A 14,207-nucleotide genomic window follows, 5' to 3' on the forward strand; every position below is an offset into this window, starting at 1 on the left:
CAGCTGTTATCACAACACATATGCACAAATAATTACAGGACACTGCTCTTTAAAAGTACAATAGAATTTATTTAACTTTAGCAACATTGATCAACAATTAATAATACTTCAATCAATAAACATCCATTGTCCAAATACAACAACAAGCATTAAGGCAACAAGCAAGCTTGTGGCATATGTGAATGTGTGTATGTGTGTACAGGATGTCACTCATTTCAACTGACATGATTACCTCGATAATGTTGCGGCAGCAGTGAAGGAGGGTGAAATAATTTAACCAGGAGTAGCTGCAGTGCGCACCAACAACCACCAGGTGACATATGTGAACAATCCAGATGTAGTCTCTCTCTGTCTCTCTACTGTAGGGTGTCATGACAACCATGAGCGCCTGGTTATGTTTTAAAATGGGGGGCAAACTCGGAAAGATACATTGTTGGTGGGGGTAAAAAAAAAGTAATTTAAAACAAATTTCCTTCATTTCTACACCACCTAACCTGACTTATATAATAATAATAACAATAAAGGATAATTTCCAAAACACAAAATAATTCGAATTTTGTATAGGCTCTACTCAGTCTTACAGTTTGATGAATAATTATGACTATGTTCTATTATGTTAAATAGAACTGCATGGCTCATAAAATCCCATTTGAGCCAGTTGTGGCTGGGTTGGATGGAAAACATGCTGGACAGAGGGTACATGCTCTAATACTCTAGGTTAGTCTGCTGTGTGGGGCGAGGGAAAGACAGAGACAGCAAAGTAGCCTGAGATATTAACAGTAATTGGACAAAATCACAGAGGGGATGTAGTGGTAAAATAAAAGGTGGGTAAACTATAAATATCAATATAACTGTCCAATGTTAGGTACTGGTAAACTCAAATGGTGAGTAAACCCTATGTTGCGTTTGAAAAAGGTGGTTAAACTGTGTGCTTACCCTCCACTACATCCCAAATAATAAAATCAACAGGGCTAATGCAAACTATTAATAGCCACGTTTCGCTCTTTGATTTGGTTCCTTCATGAACGTCCCATCTCCACAGCCGAATCCTATCCGATCGCAAATCGGTTCGACATTTTGGCAACATTACAATTATACTTTTAGCTAATTTAAAGTTTGGCTGGAGTCAGTTGGCCAATTCAAGTTCATTCAACCTACACTAGCCTTTTCCTATGTTCTGCTTTCCGTCCATGATCGCAGTTAGGCTAAATGGCATGTTTCTGACCTTTGTAAATACTCAGACTCCTGTGTGGATTGACAGACTGTGATTGAGGGTGGTCCAAAAATGTGTGACTTTCTAATGTGTGGACTGCAATGTCCCAACTAAGATGGTCCATTGTTATCCAAATAACAAACCGTGGGTAACAAAGACATCCTGAATGCCAAGAGGAGGGCCTTTACTGATGGTAAGGGTGAAGGCAATCCAGGCTGACCTGAAGGTGAAGATCAGGGAGGCCAAGGAGGAAGCTGGAGTGGAAACTCCATCAGAACAACATGAGAGAGGTCTGGAGCGACATGAAGAGCATCACTAGCTTCAGACCGACTGGCAGCAGAGGAGTTGAAGGTAGCTTGGACAGGGCCAATGAACTTAATCTGTTCTTTAATAGATTCGACACACCAGCTCCTGCTCATCCCCCCTCTAGCTGTCGGCCCTCAGACTCCTCTGAGTCCATCATCTTCCTGCTGAACCACATCCACACCCACCTGGACAAGCCAGCAAGCACGGTGAGGATCATGTTTTTGACTTCTCCAGTGCTTTCAACACCATCCGGCCAGCCCTGCTGGGTGAGAAGCTGGCAGCGATGCAGGTGGATGCCCCCCTCGTGTCCTGGATTGTTGACTACCTGACTCTCTGTTGGTGGTGTCAGAGAGGAGGATGTTGGCCAAACTACATGCCATCTTGGACAGTTTCTCCCTCCCACTCCATGACGTGCTGGTCAAACAAAGGAGTACTTTCAGCGGAAGACTCATCCCCCCAAAATGTACCACAGAGCGCCACAGGAAGTCATTTCTGCCTGTGGCCATCAAACTCTTTAACTCCTCCCTATAAGTGTCAGTCTATATGACCCTAAGTCATTAAACTGGACATTGGACCATTAACATCACTGCAATACTTGAAATAATTGTGCAATATTCTCTGTTTAATACTGCTGTGCAATATACTCCTTTCAGTTTAAAGTTCCCTATCTATTGATATTTATTCATACTTCTATTACTGCTGTGCAATAACCACCGTCTCATAATAATCTTAATAAGCTACACTTAACTTTACAGTACATGCACTATTACTTACTACTTGTATTATTACATTGTATTATTATACCGTACATACTTATCATCAACCGGTAAATCCACTTTGTACTTACACTTATTTTAATTTTATACTTATATCCACTTTGTATTTAATTTATCTTGCCTGTATTATAGTGTATTATATTCTGATTGCTTAGAACTTCTATTCCTGTGTGCACTGACGTGATAGTGAGCTGCTGTAACAAAAGAGTTTCCCCTCGGGGATCAATAAAGTATTTCTAATTCTGATTCTGATTATATCTATTTATATTAGATATTTTATTTGACAAGCCAAAACATCACAGATTCTACAGAAGCTGGTCTGAGCTGCTGTAAGCCAGCCAACTTTGAAAGCAAAGCCTTGAAAAAAGCCTGGACAACGTCTGTGTTCTAACACAACAAAAAGTTAGAGCCAAAGAAACTTTGAATCCTGCATCTCCCAGAGAACTGTGCCAGCAGTGTCTTGGTCCGGACCTTTGCCCTTGGCCATAAAACAGCTCGGTGACCAACTGCTTTCACAGAGTCACCTGGGAGCGGCCTGCTGCGCTCCTAAATCACAGAGTCTGAGTCACAGGCAGATACGGCGGCAGCTTCCACTTCACAGCAGATTCAACCCTGAACACCATACTGGAAAGTCAGCGGGCACATCTCATTTTTGTCAGTGCTTCAAAACAGTAGGCTAAACAGGCAGTACTCTGCAGTCAAAAAACTTTTCGACCGCTTTCCATTCCTTTGCTTGCTTCACACACAGCTCCCTGTTCTTCACACGGGTCATTGGAACTGTTCTGTAACCGGAATATGATAACATAATGTTAAGAAAGCTATATTCAGGCCCAGATTAACACAGTGTGGTATTATTGAAATAAACAGCGTCTCATTACTCTAATTCACCCTATATACATATATTATATACATCGAAGGATTACTTAATAGTTTTATGTGTGTCATCTGTATCATTTGTTGCTACATTTTTTGTGAAGTGTTTTCTTTTCATTTATAATAAACACTTTCTGTGAAGCGCCTTCTTGACTTTCAAAAGCTGCAATAAAAGCTACTGCTGTGTGATGCTGCAGGTATTTAATAAACCCAAAGGAAAGGATCTAACGCAAAAAATGAACAACAAATTACAATTTGCATGATGTCACTTGGGAATTCTCATCGACCCGAGTATGGTATTTCTTTATTTTTTTAGTTGTATACAGTGGTTTATTAGCTGTCTAGCAAATGCGAATGTACTGTTTACAAAATGCTTGCTTTTAGTGTGGCTAAAAATGTCAAGGCTTCAAAAGTAGATAAATTTGGCAGTCCCCGTAAACACATACTGTAAATAAACATAAATACACACAGGTACACATTGTTTTTCTTACCGTTCATCATGAATATACAACAAGACAACATACATAACAAGATACATAACAAGACAAATATCTCATATTTTGGCTAAAGTTTTCAGCAAAGTTACTAACTTTGAAACATTGCTTCTGCAGTGGCTTCACTTTCCTTGGAGTCAATGAGCGGAAATACAGACAGCGCCACTCTGCCATTGCAACCCACATTGTGGTCGGTGGTTCTATAATCCTAAATTCCTGTAACCAGGATTCAAGCATTCTGCTGCCACCTAGCGTCTACAGTTATCAAGTGCAGCCCACACTTAATCGCCCCCTTTTACTACCGAGATATCACTGCGTTAAGGCAGCAGGAAGTGCACTTGAAACAAGTAATATCTGTATGTGTGTGTATTTCCGCTCGTGGTGAGTGTGAGAAAATGAGAGGGCTAAGAGAGAGAGAACGCAAGATGGTGATTCACACGGTCCGTTTAACAGACTCATTTGACTTCCTTTTGACCTCCCGCCTACTGACTGTATCAGTATAACTGTTCTGTAATGTTAAGGTAGGTGTAAGAGCTGCCAAACTTAACTATTCAGTACAAAACAGGACAGGAATTCAGACAACATAACAGGCAAAGTCATATAGTAAATAGCAAATAGCACATTAACATGGAATTGAAAACAAAACATCATGCACACCAGTCAGAAGTTTGGTACTCACAGGCCACCAGGTCATTGAACGGCCAGCCAAGAAGTACCCCCCCACAGTGCTGCGATTGGCTCGTACTGATGACTATAGAAGAGATAGAGGTAAAGATTAGGCCAGCAGTACACTAAAAACACTGAAAATTTATGTTGTCTCACTGCAATATCACATATTTAAACCAAAAAAAAAATCTACATTTCCACACTGGATAGATCAACCAGCTCTGACACAATGATAAATCAGTTCCTGGTGACTTGGACAGAAATCAAACCAAGGATGAGCTCCCAGAATTGCTGTGTTCTTTATTATTATAATCTCCGTAAGTATATGTACTTTCATGAGCATAGACCATGCCACAACAGTGCTATTTGAAAGGTTAAATTGAATAAGGTAATAGGATGTTGAGGATGGGTGAATGGATGTGAGGGAGGGGCAGGTCATTAGGCTGGGATGGATGTATTGGGGGCTGGGGAGTAGGAAACTCAGTGTGGGGGATCCGTCTCTGGAATAGAGTCACCCAAGTCAATTAGGGCCCCAGTACCTGGAAAAGGAGAGATGGGAGAGGTATACACGGGATCAAAGAGGGGATGAACGAGGGTAAGAGAGCGCATCGATGGATGCAAATAGAGGGAGGGAAAGGGTTGGGAGGTAAATGGATGAGGGGGAGGGAAAGGGAGGGTGGGTCGAGAAAACTGAGACAAACTGGACAGGCTTTGACCAGCTATAAGTAGGCTTGACAGGTGATTAGAGGTGTGGTTGAAGCGTGGCCCTGCTCCTGAACCTAAGTTAACTAGTTAACTTCATTTCACTAGCAAGGACCATGCCACAACAGTGTGATTTTAAAGTTTTAATGAAATAAGGTAGGATAGTATGTTGAGGATGAGTGACTGGATGTGCGATATGCCTGGGAAGACCAATGCCCAAGGCCTGAATGGTTTGATCCAAAATGCCCAGTCTGGCTCCTGTGGAAACTGCACCAATGCGGAAAGAATGGCTGGAATAGTCTTCTAAAGTTATGCCAGAAATGCGGAGGACTTGGTGAAAATGTTTGTGAAACCAGTATCTAGTGTGCATTCTCCCTGTTTCTGTGAGAAAGAGCCAGTCCTGAGGTGATGCTTTGGCGGTGTACCTGGAACTGATGTATTTGGTCAGCGGCTCGTACAGGCTGAGGTTTAGACGGAAAATGTGGATGGGGAATGAAGCTCTTAGTTGGTCAGTTTTACCTCTGGGAATATGAGAAAGTCAGAATCATGGATGGTGATGTAAGATAGACTGGGATAAAGAGAAGGGTTGTAGGTAGATAAAGTTTCAGGAAGCTGAAACAAGTAAGCAAGAACATGGATTCTAGAGTTAGGTTAACCGCAGGGGATGAGTAGCCTGAATGTATAGAATAGATGTAGAGGATGAGAAGGTCTGAAGTGAGTGGTAAGTGTTCCTGTTTTTGCAAGCTAGTTTGAAGAAAAAAACAATTCCCGATAAGTAGGTCTGAATGGTAGAAGAATTTCAGAATGTAATGAGCGTGGGTAATGAAATTGCAGCTGGTATGCAGTGTGAAATGCCTTGAAACAATTCCAGCAAGTTAGATAGGCTGAGAGAGTGCTTAGGGTGAGGCTGTTAAGGATGGCTTCTTTCAAGGCATTTTAAAAGGCTCTCCAGCTGTGGAGCTAGTCGAATGTTGTGGCTGAAAATTGTGGGACCAGTATGGGATGGATGTCTGATTCTGGAACCAAGAGTCTGAATTTCTGAAATGAGAAGGGGGGCAATGAATCAGCAATGCTGTTTTGGTACCCCGGAAGGTGAGCTGCACTGAGAATGATCTGGTGAGTCTGCGCATGAACTGCATGATGGCTTGAGAACGAGATCGACTTTTGTTTATGATTTCTACAACTGCCGTGTTGTCAGAGTGGTTGAGTGCGGACTTCCTAGACCATTCGTGCCCCCAAAGATTGGTAGCTATGACGATAGGGTACAGCTTACAAAGGAGAGCGAGAATCTGAGTCAATAGATCTGAACTCTGAGGGCCAAGCAGAAGCGAATCATCTCCTCCATAGTAGCCACCGAAACCTGTGGAAGGAGCTGTGTCAGTGTAGAGTTGGATGTCTTCAGGTTGACTGATTTAGTTGTTGTAGAAGACGCATTTACATTTTGCATGAGTCATCCAGGACGACTATCATGGAGAGAGGGGATTGCTGCTGCTTTGGTTAGGAGGTTGGACAGGAAGGATTTCCCTTGAGGGATTATGCGTATGGCGTAATTGACGTGGCCAAGAAGGGGTAGCAGCTGGTGTTTGCTGCATCTGTTTGCTCGGAGAGTTTAACAGAAGCAGAGTGAGGCGTTGTATTTTCTCTGTGAGCAAAGCCGCCTGGACAGAAATGGAGTCTAGGGTGATCTCTTAAAAACTCTTTGGAGGTGCAAGGCCCTGAGGTTTTCTCTTCTCTTCCAACACAGGGCTTCTGAAAGCGAGTCAGAATTCTTAGGATTGCTTCTGCAGCCGAAAGTGAGGTGAACAGCAAAATAATAGTAAAAGAATATGATTTCTATGCCTAGATGAAAACCATGTGTGAAATGAAGTGCTTTGCTAGTCAGTCTGCAGGTGTAGTTGGGTTGTGGGAGCAGCTGATCCTGGCGTGGGCACCTCGACAGAAGAAGCAGCTGTGTAGGAAGCGGCAGTTGGAAAGGCAGTACCTGAGGTGGTTAAAATTGTTGTCTGGTATAGACCTTCCCCATTTGTCAATGCCTTTTGGGATGGGAATGTTAACTGTAGGGCGTATGTCGATGGGCTTGGGGATGATGGGAAAAGGGTGTGCAGCAGGCGATAAGTGGTTGAATACTGTGGTGTTGTGTTAGGAAGAGGGTCGTGAGTGAGGTGGAGCAGCGATGACTGATGACAGAGCTTCAGTAAACCTTGGTTAGTCTGCACTTTCCTTGGCTAGCTAGTGTCGATGAGGGATGGCTGAAGGAGCTGGGCTAGATCTATGTAATTACCGGAGACAATTGGCTGGCATTATGCGGGAGAGACGGGAGAAGGGTGATAGATGGATGAAACTAGCCGAGAGGGTGGTGCTGCTGTGGTTAGTGTGTAATGTTTATTACAGGCTGTAAAAACATTTGGGTAACAGGGAGGGATGGGGCCGACTAGGTTAGCCGGTGGTGGGGCCCCCTGGGTCACTGGGTGGGGCTGTTGGGGAGAAATATTTGGAAGAGCTGAGGTCGTATTACTGTGAACAGCTGAAGGAAGGGTAGAGGAAGGGATGGTAGGATGAAAGGATGTGTGTGCGTGGGGATAATATGAAGCTTGCGAACACAGGGATGGAGGCACTGTGACGTCATGTGTGACAATCCTGGAGATGGATGGCTCTGGTGAGGATGTCGTCGAGAAAACTGAGACAAACTGGACAGGATGGGTTGACCAGGTATAAGTAGGCTTGACAGGTGATTAGAGGTGTGGTTGAGGGGTGACCCTGCCCTAAGTTAACTATTTAACTTCATTTCTGGTAAATGGACAAAGACGATCATAATGGCTGTACTCATTAAAGAACAAGAGCCAAAAGGAGGCAAGCAACTTTCAGGTCTTTGTCAGGTACCTTAGTATCCAGGGTTTAGCATATTTCCTCTGAACATGTTTTAGGACACTTTAATATCATTTGTGGAATCAAAAAATTGTTATTACTTTAATTTGACTTTGTTAAGTATAAGCTCACAGGGGTTTAACACAGTATCATGAACACCTGACATAGGTTTTAAGTTATTTTTAAGACAGTGTTAAAATAATGGTGAAGGTGTAAGTGTAAAATAAGTTGAGCCACTTTTAGGTCTTACCCAGATTCCAACCACTGTGACAAAGATAAAGTAGACGACAACCACAGCGATGTCAGCAGTATCCACACTGAGACCTGTGCTGGGAGGTGCAGCAGTGGTGCTGCCTGCATGCCAAGTACAGAATAGACATTGTCAACATCAAATAACGTAAAAGGGTCAGGTGAAAGGAACAATGGTGATGGTTAAGTAAGTCTGGTGGTGATGAAAGTAGTGGTTGACTTCGTTCAGTCACCAGAAAAAGGATTAAAAACACCACTTGGCAATAGCTAGAAAACATCTTCAGACAAATGAAGTGGTGCACAAATTAAGTTTCAGCAGAAGTGAAGTTGATAAATGAGCTAAAAGTTACATGGTTAAGTAAGTGAGGTAAGCAATACATGTAAATATGGAACAATGGTGATGGTTATGTCAGGTTAGTTGTGATAAAAGTGGTTGTTCTTGCAGTTGCAGCGCTAGTTCAGTAACCAGAGTAGGGGTTTGACTGATTTTCAAGATACAATAGTTGCTGATTGAGTTTCTGACGACTAATTCACTGATAGCTGCAGCTCTAGTTAAGATTACTGTTTTTAGTAATACTATTATTAATATAACTATCTTTATTGATATTATTACAGTGATGATGTAAATGGTGTAATACTATTATTTTTGTTATAAATTAATTATTACTGACATTTCTGTTGCTTTGACATTTCTGTTGATTTGGCTAATAGTGTTTTCTTCCACATCACACACACACACACACACAAGTATCCTCCCCCTCAACTTCTGACTCCACCCACTCATCCATATTTATCATTATTACTGACATTTCTGTTGCTTTGGTTAATAGTATTTTCTTACCTATTCATTCAGTCCATACTTCCCAGTTTTTTCGTCTTTGTTTTCTTTCCATTTTTTCTATCACTCCACCTCATAATGTACCCTGACCCTCTCTCCCCCGCCATTGGCCAATACATCTCAGCTACACCTTGCACCAGCATGCCTGCCCTGTCCTTGGTGCATGGAGCACAGGGGCTTGGGGTTCTCTGATGGAACTTGATGGGGGAAGTGTTGGAGGTCAGGAGTCCAGGTCAAGGCCGTAGATTAAGTCTGGATTCCTTTTCAACACTGCTACTTATTCAGAGTCTTAAGGCGACCCAAATAAATCACTGGAGAGGGTCAGAGTTCAGTGCAACAGAGTTTTATTTCTTTCACAAGAAGCAACCCTGGAGTGGTCCCGGAAACCGACAGATTTTTGAGCCTCGTGCTTAATTTTATATAGCCCACAAAGTCCCACAACATCCCAACTCACTCATGTTTCTCCCAGAAATTATGGTGTCATGTTTTTTTATTTGGGCAACAGGAAAGTCCCATCTTTCTCTGAGCCGGTTCTAATGGTGTCTGAAGAATTCCCCATCTCTCTTTTTTTACACCAATATTTCCAAGGGGTTTTTGGCAGTATTTTTAAAAACTTTAATACGTTTCACAGATAAAACACTGTATAAGTTGTATAAGTCACTACTTAAGTTTCACGTTACTATCAAGCTGAGTATCTGTAGCCCGGACATTGAACTGTTAGCTGTGAGTCTCCGGCCATGTTATCTGCCACATGAATTCTCACATGCCATTGTTGTGGCTGTTTACCAGTGACCCTGGTTTCCATTCAGGGGGACATTGTTGAGGATTACAAGTATCTGGGAGTACACATGGACAATGAACTGGACTGGGCTAAGAACACTCAAGCTCTTTATAGGAATGGCCAGAGCTGCCTCTATTTTCTGAGGAGGCTGAGGTCCTTCAACATCTGCCGGACAATGCTGACGATGTTTTATGAGTCTGTGGTGGCCAGTGCTATCCAGTAATTCCTGCCTGTGGCCATCAAACTCTTTAACTCCTCCCTCTAAGTGTTAGTCTATATGACCCTAAGTCATTAAACTGGACATTGATCATTAACATCACTGCAATACTTGACATAATTGTGCAATATTCTGTGTTAATACTGCTGTGCAATATACAGTGGAGTGAAAAAGTGTTTGCTCCCTTCCTGATTTCTTTTTTTTTGTTTGTCACACTTAAGTGTTTCAAATCATCAAACAAATTTAAATATTAGTCAAAGATAACACACGTAAACACAAAATGCAGTTTTTAAATGAAGGTTGTTATTATTAAGGGAAAACAAAATCCAAACCTACATGGCCCTGTGTGAAAAAGTGATTGCCCCACCTGTTAAAACATAACTTAACTGTGGTTTATCACACCTGAGTTCAATTTCTCTAGCCACACCCAGGCCTGATTACTGTCACACCTGTTCTCAATCAAGAAATCACTTAAATAGGACCTGCCTGACAAAGTGAAGTAGACCAAAAGTTCTTCAAAAGCTAGACATTGAGATCCAAAGAAATTCAGGAACAAATGAGAAAGAAAGTAATTGAGATCTATCAGTTTGGAAAAGGTTATAAAGCCATTTCTAAAGATTTGGGACCACAGCGAACCACAGTGAGAGCCATTATCCACAAATGGCGAAAACATGGAACAGTGGTGAACCTTCCCAGGAGTGGCCGGCCGACCAAAATTACCCTAAGAGCACAGCGACGACTCATCCAAGAGGTCACAAAAGACCCCACAACAACATCCAAAGAACTGCAGGCCTCACTTACCTCAGTTAAGGTCAGTGTTCATGACTCCACTATAAGAAAGAGACTGGGCAAAAGTGGAGTGCCAAGACGAAAACCACTGCTGAGCAAAAAGAACATTAAGGCTCATCTCATTTTTGCCAGAAAACATCTTGATGATCCCCAAGACTTTTGGGAAAGTACTCTGCGGACTGACGAGACAAAAGTTGAACTTTTTGGAAGGTGTGTGTCCCATTACATCTGGTGTAAAAGTAACACCGCATTTCAGAAAAAGAACATCATACCAACAGTAAAATATAGTGGTGGTAGTGTGATGGTCTGGGGTTGTTTTGCTGCTTCAGGACATGGAAGACTTGCTGTGATAAATGGAACCATGAATTCTGCTGTCTACCAAAAACTCCTAAAGGAGAATGTCCGGCCATCTGTTTGTGACCTCAAGCTGAAGCGAACTTGGGTTCTGCAGCAGGACAATGATCCAAAACACACCAGCAAGTCCACCTCTGAATGGCCAAAGAAGAACAAAATGAAGACTTTGGAGTGCCCTAGTGGGGCTGAATTACAACAATTTTGCAAAGATGAGTGGGCCAAAATTCCTCCACAGCGCTGTAAAAGACTCATTGCAAGTTATTGCAAATGCTTGATTGCAGTTGTTGCTGCTAAGCAATCACTTTTTCACACAGGGCCATGTAGGTTTGGATTTTGTTTTCCCTTAATAATAACAACGTTTTGGAGGGGGGTGGGGGGCGCAAGGAGGGGCTTAATTTTTGAAGGCTGACTTTCTGTTGTCAGTAGGTGGCGCTATGACTATGACTCAGTTTGGGGTTGTGGGTGTGTTCAGGCCTGGACTCTTATCTAGAATGTGAAATCTGGGAAAGCTTGGACAATGTAAAATGAAGTTACAACAGCTTTCTGTGTAAGGCCGTTTGCCGAAAACTCACAATCTTTACAGTGAAGCATCACCATGGTCTTAAGTCCATTTCTGACTATTTGAAGTGGATGTACTCAACCAGGGCAGGACCCTGAACACATCTATATATGTATGATAAATACATATGAAGTTTGGTTGAGATTGAACCATGTACAATAAAGTTACAACCATTTCCTGTTTCATGGTGAAACATCGAAATTCGCCACCCGTTAATAACCACATCGTTCGACAAAAACTCAAGCCTTTGATAACTTTTCATCTGCAACCTATTATATGTATGCTGACTAAGTTTTAAGTTGATCAGATTAACGGTCTAGGACGAGTTCGTTAAAATATGACCCCTATAAATTGCCAAAAATATGAAAATGAATTAAAAATGGCCGACTTCCTGTTGGGTTTAGGTCATGTCACTAAGAGACTTATTTGTTGATCTTGGCATCTTACATGTGCCTCCAACATTTCGTACATGTGGGTGAAACCGCAAGGAGGGGCTTCATTTCTGAAGGCTGACTTCCTGTTGTCAGTAGGTGGCGCTATGCTTATGACTCAGTTTGGGATTGTAGATGTGTTCAAGCCTGGACTCTTATCCAGCATGTGAAATTTGGGGCAGCTAGGACAGCATAAAGTGAAATTACAACAGCTTTCTGTGTCATTGCGAAGCATCAAAATTAGCTGCGTCCCCACTCCAAGGCTGTTTGCCGAAAACTCACAATCTTTATAAAGAAGCATCACCACAGTCTTAAGGCCATTTCTGACGACATTTGAAGTGGATGTACTCAACCTGTTGGCTGGAGTAAATCAATGCGTAAAACATCTTTTCCTGTTGCCAGTAGGTGGCGCTGTGACAATAACTGAATATTGTCATATAGATGTGTTCAGGGCGGGACCCTTATCATACATATGAAGTTTGGTTGAGACTGGACCATGTACAGTCGTGTTACAATCCACATCCGGTTTCATGGCGAAACATCAAAATTCGCTGCCCCATAACAGCCACACTGTTCGACGAAAACTCAACCAAAACTCAACCAAAGCAATTTTTCATTGTGAAGGTCGTTTATATACATTATCCAAGTTTGAAGTGGATCAGATTAACCATCTATTACGAGTTCGTCAAAGTACCTATAAATAAAAAAAAAATGAAAATAAATTTAAAATGGCCAACTTCCTGTTGGGTTTAGGCCATGCTACTGGGAGACTTTTTTGTTCGTCTTGGCATATTACATCTGCCTCCCACATTTTGTACATGTACATCAAACCGCAAGGAGGGGCTTAATATTTGATGGCTGACTTTCTGTTGTCAGTAGGTGGCGCTATGACTATGACTCAGTTTGGGGTTGTGGGTGTGTTCAGGCCTGGACTCTTATCTAGCATGTAAAATCTGAGAAAGCTTGGACAATGTAAAATGAAGTTACAACAGCTTTCTGTGTAAGGCCGTTTGCCGAAAACTCACAATCTTTACAAGCATCACCAAGGTCTTAAGTCCATTTCTGACGACATTTGAAGTGGATGTACTCGACCGGGGTAGGACCCTGAACACATCTATATATGTATGATAAATACATATCGATAAATACAGTCGTGTTACACACCACTTCCTGTTTTATGGCAAAACATCGAAATTCTAGTGATTGGAAGTTCGGCTCTTTTCAGAGAGCCGGCTCTTTTGGCTCAACTCCCAAAGAAGAGCCGGCTCTTTCGACTCCTGAACAGTTCTTAATTTAGGATTTTTTGTGGGCCATTATTTTACCATAACTTTGCAAAAATTAATGGTTTGTGTGTTGAAAACCCTTTCATGTGCAGTGTTTTTATGAGAATCCTTATAGTTGCCTAATTTTGTGCATTTATTCTGTATTGCCTAATTTTGTGCATTTATTCTGTAACCCTAACCCTAACCTTAACTAACCCCAACTGAGTGGTCCGCCGCTCCACTTCTCAGCACCCCCCTCTCTGTTTTTACATAATGGTACGATCCCAAATCCTCACATCTGATTGGCCGCGATGCCATTGCTGACCAATCAAAACAAAGTTCTGCCTTGAGCAGAGCTCAGGCTGAGCACTGAGGTAAGCAGCGAAAGGAAAAAAACTGGGAGCCGGCTCTCGCTCGATGCAAGCCTTCTGATTCACTACAAAGCTCTCAGAGCTGCATCTTTTGCGCATGACACATCACTACGAAATTCGCATTTAGGTGAAACATGTCACAGTGGCTGCTCTGTAGCCATAATTATGGAAGTGCAATTGACTAATGGTTGAAACTGAAGACAGTCAGTTTCAACTGTTTTTAAGTATTTTGGATGTTTTTTGAAGCAATTTTTGTATGTAGTGATACAACTGAAAGATATGTTACTGGCATAAACAGTAAACAGAAAAAACATTTCAACAAAATGGTTACATGGTCTGTTGTGAATGTGTGGAGATTGGCCAGGGCCGATGTTAGGTTCCTGGCCCGAATTATAATCCCAGTCCGGCCCTGCTGGATAATCTACAGAGCTCGCTGCTTCATCTCAATTATATTTGGGGTG

At 42.1% G+C, this 14,207-nt stretch overlaps 1 protein-coding gene across 6 annotated transcripts in view; it reads right to left on the reverse strand.

Annotated features, from left to right (window-relative positions):
• The window catches only part of slc5a9 (solute carrier family 5 member 9), a 37,999-nt gene that overhangs the window by 18,534 nt on the left and 5,258 nt on the right, over nucleotides 1–14,207 (reverse strand). For 4 of the 6 annotated variants that reach the window (XM_044198996.1, XM_044198993.1, XM_044198995.1 and 1 more), the window contains exons 2-3: nucleotides 8,146–8,249; nucleotides 4,342–4,413 (exon numbers count right to left, since the gene is read on the reverse strand). In XM_044198996.1, coding sequence (XP_044054931.1) covers nucleotides 4,342–4,413; nucleotides 8,146–8,249 — 176 coding nt within the window. Of the gene's footprint in view, nucleotides 1–232; nucleotides 1,409–4,341; nucleotides 4,414–8,145; nucleotides 8,250–14,207 lie in introns of those variants that run through there. The other 2 variants (XM_044198999.1, XM_044198994.1) reach the window with 2 other exon arrangements.

The sequence above is a fragment of the Siniperca chuatsi genome, linkage group LG6 (assembly GCF_020085105.1).
Source record: "Siniperca chuatsi isolate FFG_IHB_CAS linkage group LG6, ASM2008510v1, whole genome shotgun sequence".
Classification (NCBI taxonomy): domain Eukaryota; kingdom Metazoa; phylum Chordata; class Actinopteri; order Centrarchiformes; family Sinipercidae; genus Siniperca; species Siniperca chuatsi.